The sequence below is a fragment of the Xenopus tropicalis genome, chromosome 8 (assembly GCF_000004195.4).
Source record: "Xenopus tropicalis strain Nigerian chromosome 8, UCB_Xtro_10.0, whole genome shotgun sequence".
Taxonomy (NCBI): Eukaryota; Metazoa; Chordata; class Amphibia; order Anura; family Pipidae; genus Xenopus; species Xenopus tropicalis.
The window spans coordinates 36678971-36700094 of record NC_030684.2 but is presented as its reverse complement, the minus strand read 5'-3'; the positions used below and the strand labels follow the sequence as shown (position 1 = coordinate 36700094).

General features: G+C 39.1%; 2 protein-coding genes across 2 annotated transcripts; both read right to left on the bottom strand.

Annotated features, from left to right (window-relative positions):
* Positions 1 to 3470: 3470 nt before the first annotated feature.
* On the bottom strand, positions 3471 to 5339 carry zbtb26 (zinc finger and BTB domain containing 26). Its single transcript, NM_001016018.2, is given in 2 exon segments — positions 3471 to 4800; positions 5247 to 5339. A coding segment is annotated over 1 exon segment (1248 nt). The 5' UTR covers positions 4740 to 4800; positions 5247 to 5339; the 3' UTR covers positions 3471 to 3491.
* A 3600-nt stretch (positions 5340 to 8939) lies between these two features.
* krt18.2 (keratin 18, gene 2) lies at positions 8940 to 19418 on the bottom strand. Its single transcript, XM_002941601.2, has 9 exons — positions 19344 to 19418; positions 15780 to 16093; positions 14992 to 15074; positions 13988 to 14144; positions 13357 to 13521; positions 12995 to 13120; positions 11311 to 11528; positions 10220 to 10248; positions 8940 to 9256 (listed from the first exon to the last, which is right to left on the bottom strand). Exons 2-9 carry the CDS (start codon positions 16083 to 16085, stop codon positions 9138 to 9140), a joined length of 1203 nt encoding a protein of 400 aa, XP_002941647.1. The 5' UTR covers positions 16086 to 16093; positions 19344 to 19418; the 3' UTR covers positions 8940 to 9137.
* Positions 19419 to 21124: the final 1706 nt, after the last annotated feature.

The window sequence follows — 21124 nt, the reverse complement described above, 5'->3', positions numbered from 1 at the left end:
AAGCAGATAACTGAGCCAGAAGGGACTGACCCAGTAGCTTTCGGATTCAGGCCAAAAGATCAAATGTGACTTTGGAGAAAAGATATGTTTAGTGCAGCCTTAATGTATCCATAGATGCACAAACTTGTTTGGAAGATTAATTTTATTTATTAATGTGTGTAAAACATGTTTTTTAACCCATATTATTTTAAACCCCCTCTGACCTGCAGTTAACGTGACAAATTTTGGAAAAAAAAATCTGTTATCCAGAAAGCTCCAGGATGTCAACCTGCCTTAGTCTCCACTTTAAGCAAATAATTTCTAGGTTTCAAAATTATTCTTTTTTTCTCTGTAGTACAGGTACAGGACCCATTATCCAGAATGCTCAGGACCAAGGGTTTTCCGAATAAGGGGTCTTTTTTTTTTAATTTGGCTCTCCATACCTCAAGTCTACTAAAAAAATCTATACAACATTAATTAAACCCAATAGGATTGTTTTGCCTCCAATAAAGATTAACCATATCTTAGTTGGGATCAATTACAAGGTACTGTTTTATTATTACAGAGATAAAGGAAATTTGAATTATTTGATTAAAATGTCAATGAGAGACAGGCTTTCTGTAATTCAGAGCTTTCTGGATAATGGATTTCTGGATAACGGATCCTATACCTGTAATAAAACATTGTCTTGTACTTGATGGTAACTAAGCTGCAGGAATCCAAATTGGTGGTAAAAAAAATCCTTTTGGGTTTAATGAATATTTAAATTTTTTTTAGTAGCATTAAGGTAAGAAGCTCCAAATAACAGAAAGACTCCTTATCCAGAAAACCCTAGGTCCCAAGCATTCTGGATAATAGAGCCTATAACTGCATATATGTGGTGTATTACAATGTCATTTTAATTATTTGGAATACTAAATAAATTATAACAAAATATATTTATGTGCAAATTCCTTAAGGAGATCCCTTTGGGGTTACAATTTCAGTTTATCTGTAGAGTCAAAACACACATCTTGTACAGAAAGCAACAATGCCAATAATATGCAGCCTACAAACAGATATGCAAAGCCTGGAAGTGATAAGGGGACAGACACACAGACATCAAAGGTAAGTTACAGACAGTCCAATTAAGAATATAATGGGGGTGAATTTAGGCTGAAGCTGTTGATTTGTATTAATGACACTAATTAAGTTAGTTAAATTAATTGTATTAAGAGACCCATTTACAATGTTCGTATTTTTTTTCCCCACGATTTGTATTTTTCTTGCACACAATTTTTTCGTGTACATTTTTTGCCACTTATTATGCGCCAAACCCACGAAAAATGCTAATGTAAAAATACGCCACCTAACAGCTGTCAGGGTCATGTAGAACCAATTGGAGTTGCTCTAGACAAATTGTAGCAATCTTTATTTAATTTGCGTTTTTTTAAAATTTCCAAGCGCATGAAAATTCTTACGAGATTTTCATGTTCTTTTCATTTTGTTTCTCATTTTTATTAGTTTGTGCTTTTTATATTCAAATATTTATATAATTGACCAGACACTAAAACCACTAAAATCAGATTGGCGATAGATGGGCCTCCCCTACAAAGGATCTGGGCACACAGGATGACCTGGAAGTAGTATTTTGAAGAGACTGTCATTATTAGGTGTCAAATTTCCTACCTAGTGAGAAACAGAATGTTTATGGAGCCTCAAAAAACAAGGATCATCAGCAGTGTCGGCAATAAAACCAGCAACCTAAGCAGGAACATAAGGCTCTGTATGTATTGGGAGGCTGGGACAAGTATGGCGGCTTAGCACAAGTCATGCAGAGACATCATTCCCATTTCACCATGGAACTGGCTGTGTTTGATGCTGTGCGACATCCATGCTTTTTATTAGAACACAATGTACACATTTAGCCCTAAAAGGCATGGGTGCAAAAGATTTTCAAAATATCCACCCAACCTGTATCGGTTTAGTCATGCCAATGTTGTTAGCACTACCAACTGATAGTTGCTAGTGCATCTTTTAAAGGAATAGTTCAGTATAAAAATATAACTACTTAAATAGATAGACTGTGCAAAATAACAAAGTTTTCAATATAGTCAGTTAGCCAAAAATGTAACCTATAAAGGCTGGAGTGAGCGGATGTCTAACATAATAGCCAGAAGTTAACTTCCTGCTTTCAGCTTTCTAACCTAGTGAAAGTCAGTAACCAATCAGTGACTTAAGGGAGGGGGGCGCATATGGGAATTAATGGTTTGCTTTCAAATCTGACCTGTGTGCTCAGGATCAAAAGCAAACTAAATGAACAGTTATGTCTCTTGTGCCCCCCCCCCCCCCAAAAAAAAGTATAAATACTACTGAATTCAGAAAAAAAATGTAACATGTTAATTTATACTTGTGTGTTAATTTATACTTGTGTGTTAATTTATACTGTGTTTATCCATATGCTGAGAATCTGCCTTGTGTGCCACTAGCCTTAAAAAAAAAACATAGAATTACTGACAGGATATAAAATAACTTGCTATATACATTTAAAAATATGCATAAAATTGTGTTTTTTAGACTAACTAAAAAAGTAAAAAAAAGTCAATCCATATGAGCACTGCAGGAGATGTTCTTATTACAGCTAATCACTTCACTAATCTGGTCACTTTTTGAGCCCAGGATTACATATAAAAATAAATCTGCCTTTCTCCCCATAGGCAATATAAAACAGACGACTGTTCTGTGAGGTAGTGAGTCGCTGGTTCTCAGTGGCGGTTGCACCAAGGCCAGATTTACAGTAAGTTAAAATAATTGGCATGAAATGGCTTGCGTGTGGCCACTGATACACAGATGTGCATATTTAGAAGAAAATGTAAGTAGAAAATGACTTCAGAAGTAGTTTTGGAGGAGCGAATCACAGTAGTGGATGAACATGTTTGTGTGGGAGGTAGGTGGGTAATGCCTCAAGTAAGGAGAAATGGGTTCTTTTAGAAAATATAAAGTTGGTGGAAAGAAATCTGCACATTTGCAAAAATCACACTGGCAGGTTCCTTGGTTACTTCTGTTCCAATACAGTAACCCAATTTGCCCACATTTTAGTAACAAGGTAAAAGACAAGAGGAGATACCCCTCCCTTTCAGACAGTGCCAGCTAGTGAATGGTGCGCTTTTGGGCTCAAGTTGTGCCTGCCATTTGGGGGTGAGTCATGCAGAATTGCATCTGCCTATAGGTGCAACATGGAGTGGAAGCCCTGTACCCAAGTCCTATTTAAGGAAGTTGTTTAATCCATTTTTCCCCAGGACAACCAGGACAACTGCACTGCATGCTCTGACAGAGAAGCAAATATATGCAAGTTTGAATCCCTTATTGCACCTATGCATAATAAATGAGCCCCTCCTTTTATGATATGCACAATACCTCTATGTAGGAATGCTATATATTTTGTTTGGCATCGTTTTATCACACTTACCATTGTTTCTAAACATATTTTCAAGTTTAACATTAAAACACTGTTTTTCATACACTGCCCCTATTTATTTGTGAATACTCTGACTTATAATGTCACTGCTGTCATGGGTGTTTGAAAAAGCATCATAGTCCAGACCAATGTCCTGCGTGTTCCTTTCATGGGCATTGTCAAAACTGTTTTTACCGTGCAACTGTTTCAGGTGTTTTCTTAGCACGGGCTTGTGTGCAAAGACCATGTCACAGTAGTTACATTTGTGAGGCTTGTCTCCGCTGTGCAAGTTGAGGTGGTCCTGCAGGGAGCATTTCTGAGAAAATGTTTTACCACATATTTTACACTGGAAGGGTTTGATGCCTGCATGCACACGCATATGCCTGTGCAGGTTACCCTTCTGTGTAAAAGTTTTTCCACATAGGAGACACATAAATAACTTGTGCATTTTTAAATGGTTGGCATAGTTCTCTAAGTGCCGGAAGACCCTTGTGCACTTGGGACACTGGTGATGCCACTGTAATGTCTTGTCTACTATCCTGTTTCCAGGACCAAATAGTTCTTTAGCTGGTGGCCCCATGTTGTCGCTGCTATTATCGGACATAGTGTAGCTGTGCAGAGGGTTATCAGCGTCTCCAGTTCTGTTTTCTACAGTGGAGTTGATCAGTGAGTGTTGTGGCTCAAGAGAATGGAGAGCAGTCTGTTCGGAAGAAATATACTGGCTTTGACACACTTTCGTTTTGTCACTGGTCACTTCTCCAATGGACTCAATCTTAACAATCTGAATGTCGTCATTATCCAGGCTGTCTTCTGAATGTGTAGCCACTGGAGATTCTGGCTGTAGGGTATCCTCAATTTCTTCTTCTTCTTCTTCTTCTTGCTCTATTACATGTTTATCTACACTGGTTTCCTGACCGTCATCTTTCCTCTCCTGGCTGGGTTTGATGAACTTCCACAAGGCTTCTGTACATCTCTCCACCACATGACTCATTTGCAGAAAGCTGGCGGCCGTCAGGTAATTGACAAGTTCCATCTCAGGAAACTCTAGGACTCCAGTGTAACAGGAGAGGAGAAGCTGTTTGCCAGCCTGTGAGTTTTGTAGGATGGAAATATGCACCTCACCTGAATCGCTCAGTAAAAACTGGTCCCTCAGATATGGCGAGCCGGCGGCAAACACCACCCTGTGCCCTGGCACCTCCGTATCATCAATATGCACCGTAACATCGCAAAATTTGTTTTGCTGGCGCAGGGAGTTCATCCGGTCCAGCATCGAGTCGCCATGGTTGTCCAATCTGAAATGCAGCATTCCGGCCCTCTCTCCCATCTTTCCAACTAATATACAAGACTATAAATCACATTTGCAGTTTGCTTCATACACCCAGCACCTGGAAAGCAAATCATGTATTTAATAGAGATCACAAAGGACACTGGTAACCATAAATATATTTCTCTGAGGTATAATGAATCCCTTTCCTGTAACAAGCGACTGGTTCAGAAGGTAAATATAGTTTATATACATAAATGGATTATTTGAATCTTTACTATAGGTGTAAGCAAACCATAAGGGCACAGTTTATTCTACAGTGAAACTTGCCCTTTAATTCTAAATGAAAAGCAGCCATATAGAGTCTGACCTGAGAAAGCCTATGGCAGGCACATATTACATATAATACAAGATATCAAATCACGTTTTGTAACGCATGAAGCGGTCAATACAGAGAGGTACATAAGAAAATCACCCTTGTTAAAGAATAAATACTAACAATGAATAACCACTGAGCAGTGAAAGCTGCTAGAGATATAGGATCGGCAAAGCATTAGTAGCACGTACCATCAATGATAGAATTCCTCCAAGATCACGGATATGAAAAGGTCTAGAAACCCCCAATACATATTTTTTTCAATAAATTCCATTTCAAGATGTCTTTCGGCAGTACGGACCCCGACAATATAGATGCGATGTAGCAAAGCGTTCCCTTTCTCTCCTGGCCCTATTTCCGGTTCCTGCGACAGCTGAAGGGAAGCTGCCGGCATTTAGGTTCCGGGCAAGGGGTGATAACTCAGCCCAGTGAGGGCTCCTGGGGTGGGGGGATTGGGTCGGAGAGGTGACCAATCAGTGATTGTCGGTATAGCAATAAAACGTGCATGATATATTTATGGCTGTGAAATGACAGGACAGTCAGTGAGAATGTAACCAGCGTTGCTAATGTAAATACAGGGAGCCAAACCCAAGGCATGGCTGTGTTCTGAATAAATGGAATATTTCTGAGCTTGCCTTCTCAATGCTCTACTGTGGGATTAAGGATGAGCCCTTATTTGCTTACCTAGGAACCTCTGGAGCTTTAGCATGGTGGATTTTCCTATATACCTCTCACCCTGTTATTATTCACATGTACAATACAGCCCCCATTTGACATTTTCTAGGGGACTGGAAATAAATGGTGTGAAATCTGGGAAAATGTATTATGTGTTGTATAACGGTGGGAGCACAAAAAAACGTACAAAATGTAAAAGCGGGAAGACAAGCTATGTGAAATGTAGCTTTATGTTGTGTTTATAAGCTCCAACATGTTCTGTACCCATATTATTACATTACATTACATTAACATTTATTTATAAAGCGCCAACATATTCCACAGCGCTGTACAATAAGTGGGTTACATACATTGAACATACAGAGTAACATATAAAGCAATCAGTAACCGATACAAGAGGTGAAGAGGGCCCTGCCCAAAAGAGCTTACAATCTACAAGAAAGAGCTTACAATAAGCCAGGGCAGGGGCATTTCTAGCCTTAATGCCGCCTGAGGCAGCTTTCAAGATGACACCCCACCCTTGTACTCCCGCGCCAGAGGGAGGGGTGCATTGCTAGTGCAATTGCGCTTCCAGCACTAGAAGAGCCAAATTTCCGGTTTAAAATCAGAAATTCAGCTATTAAAGTTACCAGGAGAGGGTTTTTGCTGCCCCTGGTAACATGAAGCGAGCTAGGGTCACGATACACAGTGTATTATATGGCCTGCTCAATTTCTGCCTCTCATTTTTAATTGGTAATTGCCTGACCCATGATTGCACAGGCAGGATCACCACAATTGCCATACATGGAAGGGTAGTTTGCCACCCAGCTGCTGTGAGCTAGAAATTGTGATTTTGGGTCATTGCTTATTGGTCCGGTTACTCCTGAAAAAGTATGGTGTCTGGTACACACATGTTTCTACATTTCTGCTACCTGGTTATGAGCTATGATAACCAAACTGAGAGCCATTTGGGGTGAGATTTACAGGGAGTACTTCTGTGCTGCCCTGAGTCTTGCCCAGGAATTAGAACATGGTGACTGTTTTATGAGTGTATCTATGTATTTGTAACTTTGTTATGAGCTAAGGATATATAGATTGTAAGCTCTTTTGGGCAGGGCCCTCTTCACCTCTTGTATCGGTTATTGGTTGCTTTATATGTTACTCTGTATGTCCAATGTATGTAACCCACTTATTGTACAGTGCTGCAGAATATGTTGGCGCTTTATAAATAAATGTTAATGTAATGTAATGTAATATCATATATAACCTTGGTTTTTTTTGTAACTTACATTTGTTTTGGTGTTTTGTGCAAGATAGTTATAACTAGTAGTAGTACAGGTATGGGACCTATTATCCAGAATGTTCGGGACCTGGGGTTTTCCGGATAAGGGATCTTTCTGTAATTTGGATCTCCATAACTTAAGTCTGCTAAAAATCATTTAAATATTGAATAAACCCAATGGGTTTTTTTGTCTCCAATAGGGATTAATTATATATGTATATTTAGTTGGGATCAAGTACAAGGTACTGTTTTTTTTATTATTACAGAGAAAAAGGAAATCATTTTTAAAAATTAGAATTATTTGCTTATATTGGAGTCTGTGGGAGATGGCCTTAACGTAATTTGGATAAGGGATCCCATACCTGTAATACAATCGAGTAGTGTAACCAAGTTGACCATATCTCAGAGTACAGGACAGGCCTGTTTATCAACAATCATCATTAATCTGATTAACTAGATTTTCTTGGGTTGACAGTAAAGGTGGTCCAACCTGAATGCCAAGATGGGTGTAGTTTAGCAAGATAATTTATATCTTCAGCTTGTTGTTTGGATAGTTTGTATGTTGATAGATTCTTTATTTATGTACATTGATGTTTGGGTTTGGAAGCCCGTTTATCAATGCTGTTCAACTTCTATGGTACTGAGGGCCGATAAGGGAAGCCAGTTTTGACCTGCCTGTGTGTGCCATACTCTGCCTGGCCTATGCTGCCTGTGTGTGCCATACTCTGCTTGCCCTATGCTGCCTGTGTGTGCAATACTCTGCCTGCCCTATGCTGCCTGTGTGTGCCATACTCTGCCTGCCCTACCCTGCCTGTGTGTGCCATACTCTGCCTGCCCTACCCTGCCTGTGTGTGCCATACTCTGCCTGCCCTACCCTGCCTCTGTGTGCCATATTTTGCCTGCCCTAAGGGTATGTCTTGTTATGACATGAACTTTTTCCATGGCTTTCATTATCGGCCCTCCACCATGTAGGCTAGAATAATTCCAGTCCTTGATACCACAGAAGTTGGACAGCACTGATATAGTCCACAAATTATTCAAACTTGATTGCATTTCTAATGATTAAAATGCATTAGCTGCCATATAACCTAGTTGCGTTTGGACAAAAATAGGAGTGGTGTCATTATTATATTGTAAACGAAACAAAGACCTTATACGCACACCCTTAACTCTCCTCAAAAATTTGCGCTCGGTGCTCACTGCGGGGGGATCGGCACCCTCCCAAAGAGTCCAAATAGAAAAAAAGCAATGGCACTCAAGAGCTACAAACGGGACTAGCCCTTTAGATACTTTATTACGGAAGTGCAACGTTTCGGGGCAAAGCGACCACAATGCTTGACAAAGGGGTTGCTTTGCCCCGAAACGTTGCACTTCCGTAATAAAGTATCTAAAGGGCTAGTCCCGTTTGTAGCTTTTGAGTGCCATTGCTTTTTTTCTATTTGGTCATTATTATATTGCACATATTTTACTATGCAGTTTTTTCAGATGGAAAATGATGCCTCATTCTGCCTGTGGCTTCTCTATGGATACTGATAAATGAGTCCTATTTGGTTAAGTCTGAAAATTGTATTTGTTTAGCACACAGGGGACAGTTCCCCACCCCCTTACCCAATTCTGTAGAAGGGTTTTGCAATATCAGCTTTGTTTATTTTCAGACTAAAGCCTATCAGGACCGTTATACACATAATGCTGCCAGATCCTAGAAGTTAAAGGAGAAGGAAAGGTGTTGGGCACCCCCAGTAATTGTAGTGGTTTACCTGTTCCCCCAGACTGCTGCTCCTCAAGTAAGAAGAACACCCTGTTCTTAAACTGTAACAGGGGATTGCGAGGTGGCTGGCCGGGTCACCTAGGGCGCCCAGACCAACTTGGCCCCCCTCTGGTGCCAATCACAGGCCACTAGAGACTTGACAGTACGGAGCAGTGATAGACTTCATTATGAGATGCAATCTATACACCCACTGTTTTTCTTGGTATTTATTTTATTTATAATGTATCGATTATGTTTTAACTCACAATTCGTATTTCTCTAATATCATAGTTATGATATGTTTCATAATATAAAGGTCATTAGGCACATTAGGTAAGTAACTGCAGGTAGGTCATTGGCATTGTTTAGTTGGAAACACGATTGCTCCCATTTGCTGAATTAGTTCTTCTCAGCATTATCATACTCTTCCACTTCACTTGACTCATTCACAAGCTTTCCATCCACCAGGGTCTGGGTGACAATTTTTATTATCTTTTTCGTCTTGATTTCAGGTTCCTCTGAGAAAGGAAAATGGTAAAGATTACTGAAAAGCTACAGCAATCTGAAGCTGAGGTTGAAAAAAGACACCTCAATCATGCTAAAACCTTCCCAAGGAAACCCCACCTAAATACAAGTTCATGCAAGTGAATCTGTCTCCCATTTTCGGACTTCAAAGAGCAGTTGGACCAGTCCTGGATTAGTTTGTGCTATGCGGTAATATCTGTAACCTTATATTTTCTTACTTGCTAAAAAGGCATCAAATACTTTCTTGATTCTTTCTTCCGTACCTGCCAGTGCAACAACTTGAGCAACAGAATTCTGCAACCTCAAAGGTCTTACTTTAAAAAGCTTAAAAAGGCACATTCTTTCTCCTGATCCCAAGGGATGCCCTTTGGAATCCCCTTTAATTTGCTAAGTCTTGGTAGTACAGCAATGGTATAGCCATTATCTTTGGCTATATAACATCTTCCAAACCACTTCATTTGTAGGAGGTAGGCATTTCCAAATAGGATGCAGGAAACAGGGCAGTGAGCCATAGAATTGACATATGTCGACTGCTAAATGGACAAACCTATTTGGGCCACTCAACAACTTAAGGAATCCAGCATTCCCATATGTGCACACTGTAGTCATAGTACAATCTGCACTTTGAAGGGCATTTATGGAAAGCAGGTAGATTGGAGTAATTGCACATAATACTTTTCAGGCTTTGGGGTTATTACTGCTAAAGTATTTATGCCCCAGAACACATAATGACTGAATATTTAACCTATTTAAGACTAGCCTGATCAACATAAGAACATTACTATATATTTCATAAAAGATAAAAACTTCTATCACTAGTGTCTTTAACCATAATTCTGAGATTATTTTTAATCTTTTACCAAACTTACAGTAGTAAGAAGAGAAAATGAGTGGAAAAGTACATTATCTGGTGTGATAATTTTATAAATATATAAGTAAATACAGATTTTGCTTACTTTTTGGTTCAGGTGTAAACACTTTCTCCCTATACAAATAAACAAAAAAAGTATAATGTTAGCTAAAACAAACAAAAATACAAACAAAAGAATCACATGATATACAGATCCACACAATGTAAAATATTTCAGGTGGTTAATTGTTTATTGCACAATTTGCTCTGCAGTTTTGCTAGGAGCCCCACAATGATTTACAGTTTTGTTTACAATTGTTTTAAAAGCAAATATTAGGGCAGTGATCTACAACCAGTATGTTGCTCACCCTTTGAATGGTTTTCCCAGTGGCCTCAAAACAGGTCCTTATTTTTGAGTTTCTTGTTTGGAGGCATAAAAACCAGATGTACTGACAAACAGAATTTTCTGTATGCTGCCAGTCCACATAGAGGCTTCCAAATAGTCTTTTTCATGCTTGTGTTGCTCCCCAAGTCTTTTTACATTTAAATGTGGCTCACAGGTAAAAACGTTAGGGACCTCTGCATTAGGGACATTCACAGAGGTCAAATGGCCCTTCCTCACCCCTCTCACCTTCCTCACCCCTCTCTATGGCCGATGCAACTGAACATCTTCGTCTTTCTGCAGTGATTACTGCTACTTTTCGTGATGATGAAAATGTCTCATATTTCTACTTGGTGGCTGTAAGTTACTATGAGCTAATAGTTATCACCCAATAATTCTTGCCTTGATATGAATGAAAAGTGAAACAGGAAATGTAATAGTTCTCTATTCCATTTTTCAAAAATGAACTAATTACATTGCATGATTTAATTAAACGAACATGAAAGACTTTCTCTACCTCCATTGTTAATTAAGCTGCTCCAGTAGCTTTTGTACTAAAAAATTGGTTTTACATTGTAAAAAGATAGTAAATTTCTTCTGGTGAGGATCTTACTCCCATCTATATCGTTCTGTGAGACTCCGGCTCACCACAAACCAAAGAGGAATGTGAAGCTTGTTTGTATAAAGCGAGAGTTATAAATTACACAAAGCTGCAACATTCTCAGTGTAAAATGTGTTTTATATATTATGATTCTCTTCATACTGATGTGAAATATCTAGAACTGGTGCTTAGACAGAGATAAAGTAATACTTACTCATAGTCACCTTCTAGGAGTCGTCTGTACTCCGCGATTTCAGCTTCCAGGGTTTCTTTCATTCGTAACAGTGCTTCATATTCAAGCTTGTTGTTCTGAACTGTCTGGACAACGTCTGACAGATCCAGTTCCACAGAGGATACATGGCTTTGCAGTCTGTTCTGTTCATTCTGGTATCGCAGCTCTGTCTCATCAAGATCCTGTTTTAGAGCTTTGACCTGCCGAGTCAGACATGAGTAATACTGTGTATATATATATATGTGTGTGTATAAATATGTGAATATGTATATATATACAGTTAAGTGCAACAACAGTACAGTGTGTGACCTGTAATCTTTCCCTGATTGGGACGAATTGGGTCGAAAACCACTTTCATTAAAAGTTCTTCCAAATGCCCTCTGCACACTTCCCTATAGCTGTGCTTAGCAGTGATCACTCCTTTCTGCCTTCAGTTCCAGATTGAGCACTGCTGCTGAGGTTTTCTGCATGTCCAGTCCCCATTTCTCCATATGTGAGCAACTTTTCAGTGCGGCTTAGCCGGCATGAAGCCCCTAAATTTGTGCTGCCCTAGGCTAGGGCCTTCGTGGCCTCACCACAAATCCAGGCCTGGAATTGGGGCACAGACATCAGTGCTGTCTATGAAACTGAAGTGAGCACCAGAGCTGATCAATATATTCAGTGCATCAGTGTCTGAATTACAGCTAAGCCAAATGCACTTTGCCTACTTAGTCTGCAGATGTAAATGAGCCCTAAATTGTTTTTATTATTTAACCAACATTTCAGCCCCCTGTAACATTTGTCATGGTTACAGCAGGCATGGTGTACACAGGGTAAATAATCCAACCCTCCAAAATGGCACCAAAACGAAATATCACATAGCTAAGCAAGCAGACATAAGAAAATGCATTATGGGGACTCCTTGAAGTGTTTTAGTAAATAAAATTTCCTTTTATGTGACAAATATCCAACACCAGATCCATTAAACTGTGTTGTGATCTCAACATAAACAGAAACTGATGTGCTAGGCATAGTAAAGGTGCCCATACACCTTAAGATCCGCTCGCTTAGTGATGTCGCCAAGCGAGCAGATCTTCTCCCAATATCCCCCGCCTACGGGTGGGCGATATCGGGAGAATCCAGGCTAATTCGATCGTATTATATAATATTATATCGAATTATAATGACGGGCATAGGCAGAGTCGGTCTGGGGACCGCATCAAAGAGCCGATGCGGTCCCCAATCCGACTAGATTTTTAAACCTGTCCGAGATCTGGACGATTTCAGGCCAGATATCGGTTGGCCAGTCCCGTCGGTAGTGCCCATACACGGGCCGATTAGCTGCCGAATTGGTCTAAGGGACCGATATCGGCAGCTAGAATCGGCTCGTGTAGGGGGACCTTAAAAACTGTTTTAAATGTATCCTTTAGAAAACTCTATAGACAAATGGTCCAATAGATGATAAAACACTGATCTTATTCTGTTTGTATCAACTTAATCATAATGGGGCAAAACTTCAGTGTTTTTTAAGATTCTTACATAGGTACTGTAATATTGGGCCTACATTTACAGGGCACATAAGTGTTTTACACCTAAATACATCTACATCTGTAGAGTTAGAACTTGATGCATAGAATTCTATATTTGAATAATATGAAATACTGTATGTTAAGATTTATTTTGTTACCTGGTTGTACAGAGCATCCAACTCCAGTTGTAGGCTCTGTAGATGGTTCTTGTGCTCTCTCAGTTCATTGTGTGCACTCTGGGCCTCTTGGCTCTCCTTTTCCAGCTTCAGATTAACATCGTCGCACTATGAGGCAAGTCAGGACAGGGTGGGCATATATTTTATCTAGAAATTACCATGCCCTGTTGAATAGACTGGATAACGATTAGCACTCAAACAATAAAATGTGACAATCGGGATCCCTTTTTTAACTTTACCCTAATCTTAAATGACTTACTTTACTTCTGATTCAAACCACATAGGGTGGTTCTTATTTCCTCTCCAGCTCCAGCACCTCGTCATTAAAACCACCATTCTTTTACCTGAGACTGGAACAAAGCATCCGCTTCCTCTTTATTCTTCTTCATAATATCTTCATATTGCAAACGGATTTCAGACAAGATAAGGTTAAGATCCGGGCCTTTCACAGCATCCACTTCAACCTCCACCTTTCCTTTGGCCACTGACTCTCTGGCTGCTTCAAGGTCCTGCAACAATGGGGGAGACAGGCAGAAATGAAGTTACCCCTGCTGTTGTTTAGTAAAATCTTCTCATTAGCAGCAAATTACTCATTATTTAGCTTCTGTTACCCCCTCCCCTTCCCTAATTTCTGTTCCTTTTAAATATATATTTTTGAAAATAATAATGAAAATTGAATGGAAAAAAAGAAGTAAATTAACAAAAATGAGACATAAATGAAAAAGTGTTTCTATAACGAGTAATGGAGCATAGTTCAGCAATAGAAATGTAATTTTAATAAGATGAACAAGTTTGTAGTCCATAAGATTTAAAACAGAACTATCCCCCTTCTTCATTTTTATTTAGGCCCCCTACACAGTGCTTTATGCCTCATTCCCAACTGTATCGCCCACTATTGGCCATTTTTGCCCATGCCACTTCCAGTGCGACGCACACAGAAAGCCAATGGAATGGAGAAGAATTGAAATATAGTACCTTCATGTAGTTATTTTGAAGGGATTGTCGCTCGTCCTCCAAACCTTCTAACTCAGCTTTAATGCTAATGTTTACTGTGTTGTGATCTCCCTTTACTTTTCTTAGTGCATGAATGTCCTTTTCTACGGATAGGCAAACAGCTGATTCTGTGCTCCATCTGTTTCAGACAAAGGCAGAAGTTTGTACATTGTTGGTTCACTTTTTACACTTCATGCAGAACAATTCAATGAATGGAGCAGACAGAAGCCATCATGTTTTTTGAATAAAACAATTTAAACAATAAAAACATTTTAAGCCATCACTGTTCCAATTAAGAAAAGTCTAATTGCTTTAAAATTGAATAAACTGTGGGTTTATTTTTTATTTCTTATCTTAAAAGGTGGAATCATGTAGTAGAAATATGAATTTGTAATATGCACGAATATAGACTGGGGTGAGCACAAAGGGCAAGTGGCAAACTAGTGTTAGTTTATTGGAATGTACACATATTTCATGCCCCTTTATTAAGTGTGACTAAGTGATTATAAGTTCAGATGTCTTGTATTTGGTTTGCATACATTTGGTGGGCACCTCCATATAAAATGAGGCTTAGTTTCTCTTTAAAGTTGTTCAGCAGGGGAAATATAAACAAATTAGTGTTTCATTTATTGTTCCCTAAATAGACAGCAAATAAACAAATATAGCATAGGGGGAGTGTTAGTTTATTGGAATGTACACAACATGTTTGGCACCTTGTGCCTTTTATCACGTAGGACTTGCCAGTGATTATAACTTCCGAGGTCTTAGTTTGCCTACTTGTGATGGTTCTCCTTTGTAGAAACACATTGAATAGGAACCACCATTTTTATTGCCTTGATATGACTGATATGCTGCACTGCATTCATTACCAGCCCTTTCTCATAGCCATTATACTTGTACTAATGCAGAAGAATACATTTATATTTGTTTGGGATGTGAATAATGTGTTAGAATGGTTCAGACCTATTTTCCCAGAGAATACTCACTTCACTCGGAGGTCTTCTGCAGCCAGTTTGTTGTTATCAATTTCCAGCAGAAGCTTGGTATTTTGTGAGGCAGAATTTGCAATCTAAAATATAAAGTGAGAGGGTAGAGACGGTAGCAGTCACATCTCTGGAGGCAGAAACATTATTATTTAAAATCGGAGAGGAAAGCAAATTTATATTAATGCCAATGTGAGTGCAAGGAGCCCGTTGATTACTTTTTGGAGTCGTCATACATTTCACTTGGAAATAGATCATACTATATAAAAGATTTGTGGGTGTGACCTGTATTAAAAGGAATTTTATACTTCTAATTTAACTGCTGGATATGAAAATGCATAGAGCTATACAATATACCATTAATTAGATTCATGCAACTAAAACTACAGTGTTATTGATGTTGAGGCTAATGGCACACAAATCACTGTGCTAGCATTGTGCCAGGTCAGCAAATGGAAGCCAAATGGCTGATTCTGTTATGTGTATTTATTTAAATACACAGAATGGTAATATATTGTAAGGCACTAGGAGTGGAGAGAGCATGCTGTTTTAGACTGGGGTATCTACATGAAGGCAGAAAGATTCTGAAGTAGGAGTGGAGGCAAGCAGATATAGGAAAAATGGTGGCAACAGTGGGATGTACACGTGGAACAGGACACAGAGAAGTAGAGACAGGTTGTAGGCATAGACATATATTCTGTCTGGTACAGAGAGAGAGGTGGCAGTGTGACAATATTAAATCAAAGTAAAATACAATGTACTGTTGCGTCTAATCCCACATCTGACCCCACCTGATTTTGAAGATCCTTGATAAGGCCGAGCTGTGCACTGTAATTTTTCTGCAGTGGCTTTTGGTCTAATAGTTTCTGCTGTATTTGGGACTCCAGTTGCTTGTTGGATTTTTCCAGTGCACCAACATTCTCCAAGTATGTGGCCAGTCTACTATTCAGATTCTGCATAACCTCTTTCTCCTCTCCACTGGGAAGTACTGGAGAAGTAGCAATCTCTGACATACTGTAGGGGGCCCCATTTTGAGAACCGACAGATAAGGTTTTGAAGCTTGCTGGCCCAACAGGGGCAAAACACCGGGAAGCCATGAATAATACTGAGGGAATAAAATGTAAATATTATGACACCACCAAAAATTTAGCCCATAGAAACACTAAGCAACCAGCCCCGACCTTCTTTATATCATGACCCTTTATTCTATTAATATACAATGTGACAAGTCCATGCCTTTCAATCAGAATATTTTATAAAATGCATATTATATTGTGTTCTGATTATTTACACATTGTTTCAGTCCAGACACCAAATTGCTTGAATGCAACAAAACATCTCAGAGACCATACTCTCAAGTAACAATAGCTCAGAAAAATATAGTGCCCCATCAGTGCCACATACAGGGTTATTTCATGTTACAACACATTATTCATTTAGAAATGGGTCCAACAAAAATTTTCAGGGACTGTCCTTTTAACTGGGATAAGTTAATGCAAAAACAAAAGGTACCTAGAGTTCATTTCTTCTATGGAGAAACCATATATCTAGGGATTTTAAGGTCATGTCGCCCAGTTGCCTGCAAACCTTGTTGGTTTCCTGAGCAATGCTGGGTACCTGCCTGCCTACCCAACTGACCAATGACAATGCTGCATTTTATAGAGAAATACTCAGCACTGTGATTATTTTATTATTTTAAAATCAGCTTATTTAATAATTATATACTGTATTATATTTTTCTGATAACATTACAGCTGTAGTGTAACTAAAGTATCATTAGCCCAGTGCAATTTCTTTAGCCCTCCACTTTATTGCCTCCATACACCCAGAACTTAAGGTACCACTTGGTTCTTAATTCCTTACCATTTATTCATATATATCATAATGAAAGGAAATAAAAACTTTACTCTTTTACATAAACAATGTAATAATGCGCAAACAAATTAATACAGGTTTTGCAATTCTGTTTAGTTACCACATCCGCCAGTGGAAGAAAGATTGCAAATTTGTTTGCACCAGTGGACAGTGTTGAACTGTTGAATGAAAAGTCATCATTTTTGCTTTTATAAAAAAACCCTTTTGTCTTGGTAGATTGTGGATGTTGATCACCTCCAGTTACCATCTAAATGAGATGATCAACTTCAGTGCCGTAAGTATAGAGAAAGCAGGGCCGGGGAACAGGGGGGCCCGAGCCGTGGGTACTGCTTCCTCTATTGCATTAAAAACTCCCTCTTCCCCACCCATTCTCCTAATTATGAGTGGGGAGGGAAGACGCAGTCGGAAGATGGCGGCAGGGGGCGGGAAGTGGGCAGTTGGGGACCTGGTAGGGATCTCTGAGCATTGGGCACATACTAGTTACACTACTGATCAACTTATCCAAAAGATTTTAATCCTACCTCTGACGATCAAGGGACTGATGTTTTTGTTTGCCAGATGTATGCCGCTTCTAAGTCAATAGCATGTAATAAATATACAGGAAAACATCTGTGAGCTCTAAGTAAACTTGGCCACTTCAGAGGAGGGAATGTAGAGCACATTTATGACTCTTGTGCTTGTGTTAGTATTGCACCCTCTTGCTCGATTCTGTTTACAAACAGGCAGAGTCTATTCACCTGCAACGGTGCTAAGAAAATAAGCACTCCAGGGAAATTATTGTGAAAGCCAATGTTGTGGCTCCAAAAATTGATAAATACAGGTATAAGATCTTTTATCCGGAATCCAAGTGACCTGGGTTTTTTCTGAATAAAGGAACTTTTCCTCAGTCTGCTAAAAATCTTTTAAACATGAAATAAACCAAATAGGTTTAACACCAATATCAATTCATGCTGCTTAGTTACCATCAAGAATTAGTTTTATTACTGGAGAAAAAAAGGAAATCATTTTTAAAAATGAGAAATATTTATTTAAAATGGACTTTATGGCAGATGACCTTCCTGTAATTCGAAGGTCGTAATTCTAGATAAAGGGTTTCTAGATAAGGGATCACATACCTGTAGTCCAATCTGAGCCCATGATATTTAAACTAATAATATACAATAGTTTAATGTCTTTGCATGAAGTACTGTGTATGCAAGTTCAAGAACGCACCCCTTAGTGCTCATTCCCAAAGCACTTGCACAACCCTGGGTGCTGGATAAAAAATCTAGTAAAGACAGTAGCTTTAGGACAAACAGCTCAGCCCTGATGCCGGATACGCATCATGCCGCTTCTACATTGCGCCTCAGGATGGTGTGGAAGGTAAAGGCGAGTGGGTGGGAGGGGAGGAAGCCTATGTGCACCTCCTCTACCCACCCTACTTGAATGGAGCACTGCCTAATGGAGGCAGAGTTGCATTCAAAGTGCAGTCCTTAAGTCTCTGTGCTCCAGTATGGACTTCATAGACCTGTGGCTATTTGTGTAATGCTCCATGCAAGGGACAAAGTGAAAAAAAAAAAGGCTTTGTTTTGCACTTTGCATACTGCATAAGGAATTGTGAACAAGGCCCAAGGTCTACTTCTGTTCATAATAAAGTCTTATTGTATTTATCCAAAGATATTCAGATATTCAAACAATATTGTTACTGAATATCTTTACCATATTTATATATATACTGCTACTGACTATATTCACAATGTAAATCCCATCATTTTTGGTCATATAGGACATGTATAGTATATGTATTAACAGTGCTTTCATCCTCATCTAAAGTCATTCAGACAAACCCCTAAATGTAATAAAAGGCACTAAGTTTGCCCCTGAGCAGTAACCCATAGCAGCCAATAAGATGTTTCCTTTTAAACAGGTGACCAGTAAATTCTACCTGCTTATTGGTTGCTATCAGTTACTGCTCCTGGGCAATCTTAGTGACTTTTATTACATAACCCCTAAATACTGTTATTGAATATCTTCACTGTGGAAATCCCAATAAAACATTTTTGGACAGTTCATGGTTATACATATTATATCTATAAACAGTATTATATATCATATAACATTAATTCAAAAATCTCATCTAAAAATCTTTTTAAAACAGCAGAGGGTATCATAGTATACAGCATAATACACCACTAACCACAAAAATAAATCATATTAAAATACAATGTTTGACTGGAATCAATGAAACACCTAGCTAAAAAGTTTAACTGCAATTTAGTTACAGCTAAAAGCCCCAAGGGCTAGGTGTTTTCATTTATAAATCCATAGCATACACAGCAAATACAGCACTGCTCCTACTATCACATTATTATAGGCATCTATAAAATAACTTTATCACAATCCCTGCTGAAAAATACCAGCTTGAGTTAGTTGCTTTTACTTACTCCAGGAACCAAGTAACCCTATTACATTAAGATTAGTTTTCTTCACAATGACTGTACCTTTGAGTTGTGAGAATCTGCAGTCTGTGCGCAGCTGGGTCCCATCTACTGGGCAGTTTATATTAAGCTGGAGCCCCAGCGAGGGGGGGGGGGGGGGTAACCCGCTGAGGTCATTTGCAGCCCTTTGCAGTGTGAAATTGTTTTTCAGTGAGGTATGAACTTGTCAGCCAGCGAGTTAGACAGCAGGGAGAAATATTTAGTGAGGAAGTGCCTAACAGATATAAATACATAAAGAGAGATGCATGAGCACCGAATATTAACATTTTTGAACAGCTGCCCCTTAATACTGATAGCAGCTTCTGTTTTCATCTTAATTCTGGAGTAGTAAGACCATCCCCAAATACCATGATGGATGAAATGCATTAAAACAGAGATGGCAAACAACACCTTACCCTCCTGTATATGGTCGGGTAAACAACCCAGGATATCGTGGAAATCTCTAACAGTGGGGTTTAGGACTTTCCAACTTATGGTTCTACTACAACTCAGTTACATGGGTGGTTTGTGCCTAATCCTAAAGACCCCAATATGTTACTGCACACCCTCATCCTAGGCTCCATTGAATCTCTTAACCTTTGCCCTATGAGAAAACTAAAGGACTCTAACCCACTGCCCCTAGTACAATGGGCGCCCTATGACGCATGGCAAGTGTGTCATTGCATATTAAGAAAGTGACACCTTATCTGTTGCCTTATCTGGGGCAATTCTCATTTCCCTCACCTTCACCATCTCTTAGACTTTATTTATTGCCCAAACTTAAGATCAAAATGCCTGGGGATCTTTTAGCGCAAGGAGCTTTTCCCACTCTCCCTCAACTTCAGGGGAAAACTCCTTCAATACAACTACCCCTTTATGTATATACAATTTAAACATGCCTTTAAAGCACAATTTGGCTCCTACCAAATAGTATACCATACCTTTATGTTTGGGAATATACTTCAGATGAACCCCAGAAACTAGTTTCACAATTGTACGGAGCCCTGCAGAAATCATTGCCTTCCCCATTTAACCAAGTCCACTGCAAATGGCAAACGTTGCTGCCTGAGATCCCAGATGATATATGTATGTATGTATGTATGTATATCTTTATTTATAAAGCGCTACTTATTTACGCAGCGCTGTACAGTAGAATACATTAATACAAATAGGGTGCTAATAAGATAATAATAGATAAATACAAAGTATAACAATAAATACAGATAAATACAGCTGCAGGAAGGAGGTCCCTGCCCCCTAGAGCTTACAATCTATATATGGGAAGAAGCTTCAGACTCACTATACAATTTCCTTATCTCGACTAGTGACAGATTAATAAACTTTAAGATCCTCCTTCTCTACTATTACACTCCCATTAGACTACACATGATCTTTCCAAACAAACCCCCCTACTGTCCCTGATGTCAGCAACCATCAGCTGATTTTTTTCTTGCCCACCTATTGAAACATTTTGGCAGAAAATTGTTAAATGTCTGAGTGATAACTTGGCCTTGCCTAAAGTCATCTCTCCTGAAGCATGTTTACTGGGAGTGGTCGATGATTTAGTCCCCCACACACATACCAGAATAATACCTTACCGTACTCTCCTTTTCTATGCCAAAAAGGCCACCATAATCCACTGGCTCCAACCCAAGCCACCATCCTTTACTTACTTGGTAAACTCACTAAACCGTATATAGCACGCGACAGTCTGACTAACATATGGGAGAGCCGGCTTGAGGTATACCTTATTCATACGGATTAGCAAACTGTATGCTGGATATATCTGATTATAATAGTGCACA

Excerpts from the sequence above, each read along its gene's own strand:
- krt18.2 (XM_002941601.2), bottom strand. The coding sequence starts at position 16,085 with ATGGCTTCCCGGTGTTTTGCCCCTGTTGGGCCAGCAAGCTTCAAAACC. Across the intron at positions 15,075-15,779 it reads TCAAGGATCTTCAAAATCAG|ATTGCAAATTCTGCCTCACA; the intron begins GTGGGGTCAGAT and ends TTTATATTTTAG. Across the intron at positions 14,145-14,991 it reads GCAGAAGACCTCCGAGTGAA|ATGGAGCACAGAATCAGCTG; the intron begins GTGAGTATTCTC and ends TGTCTGAAACAG.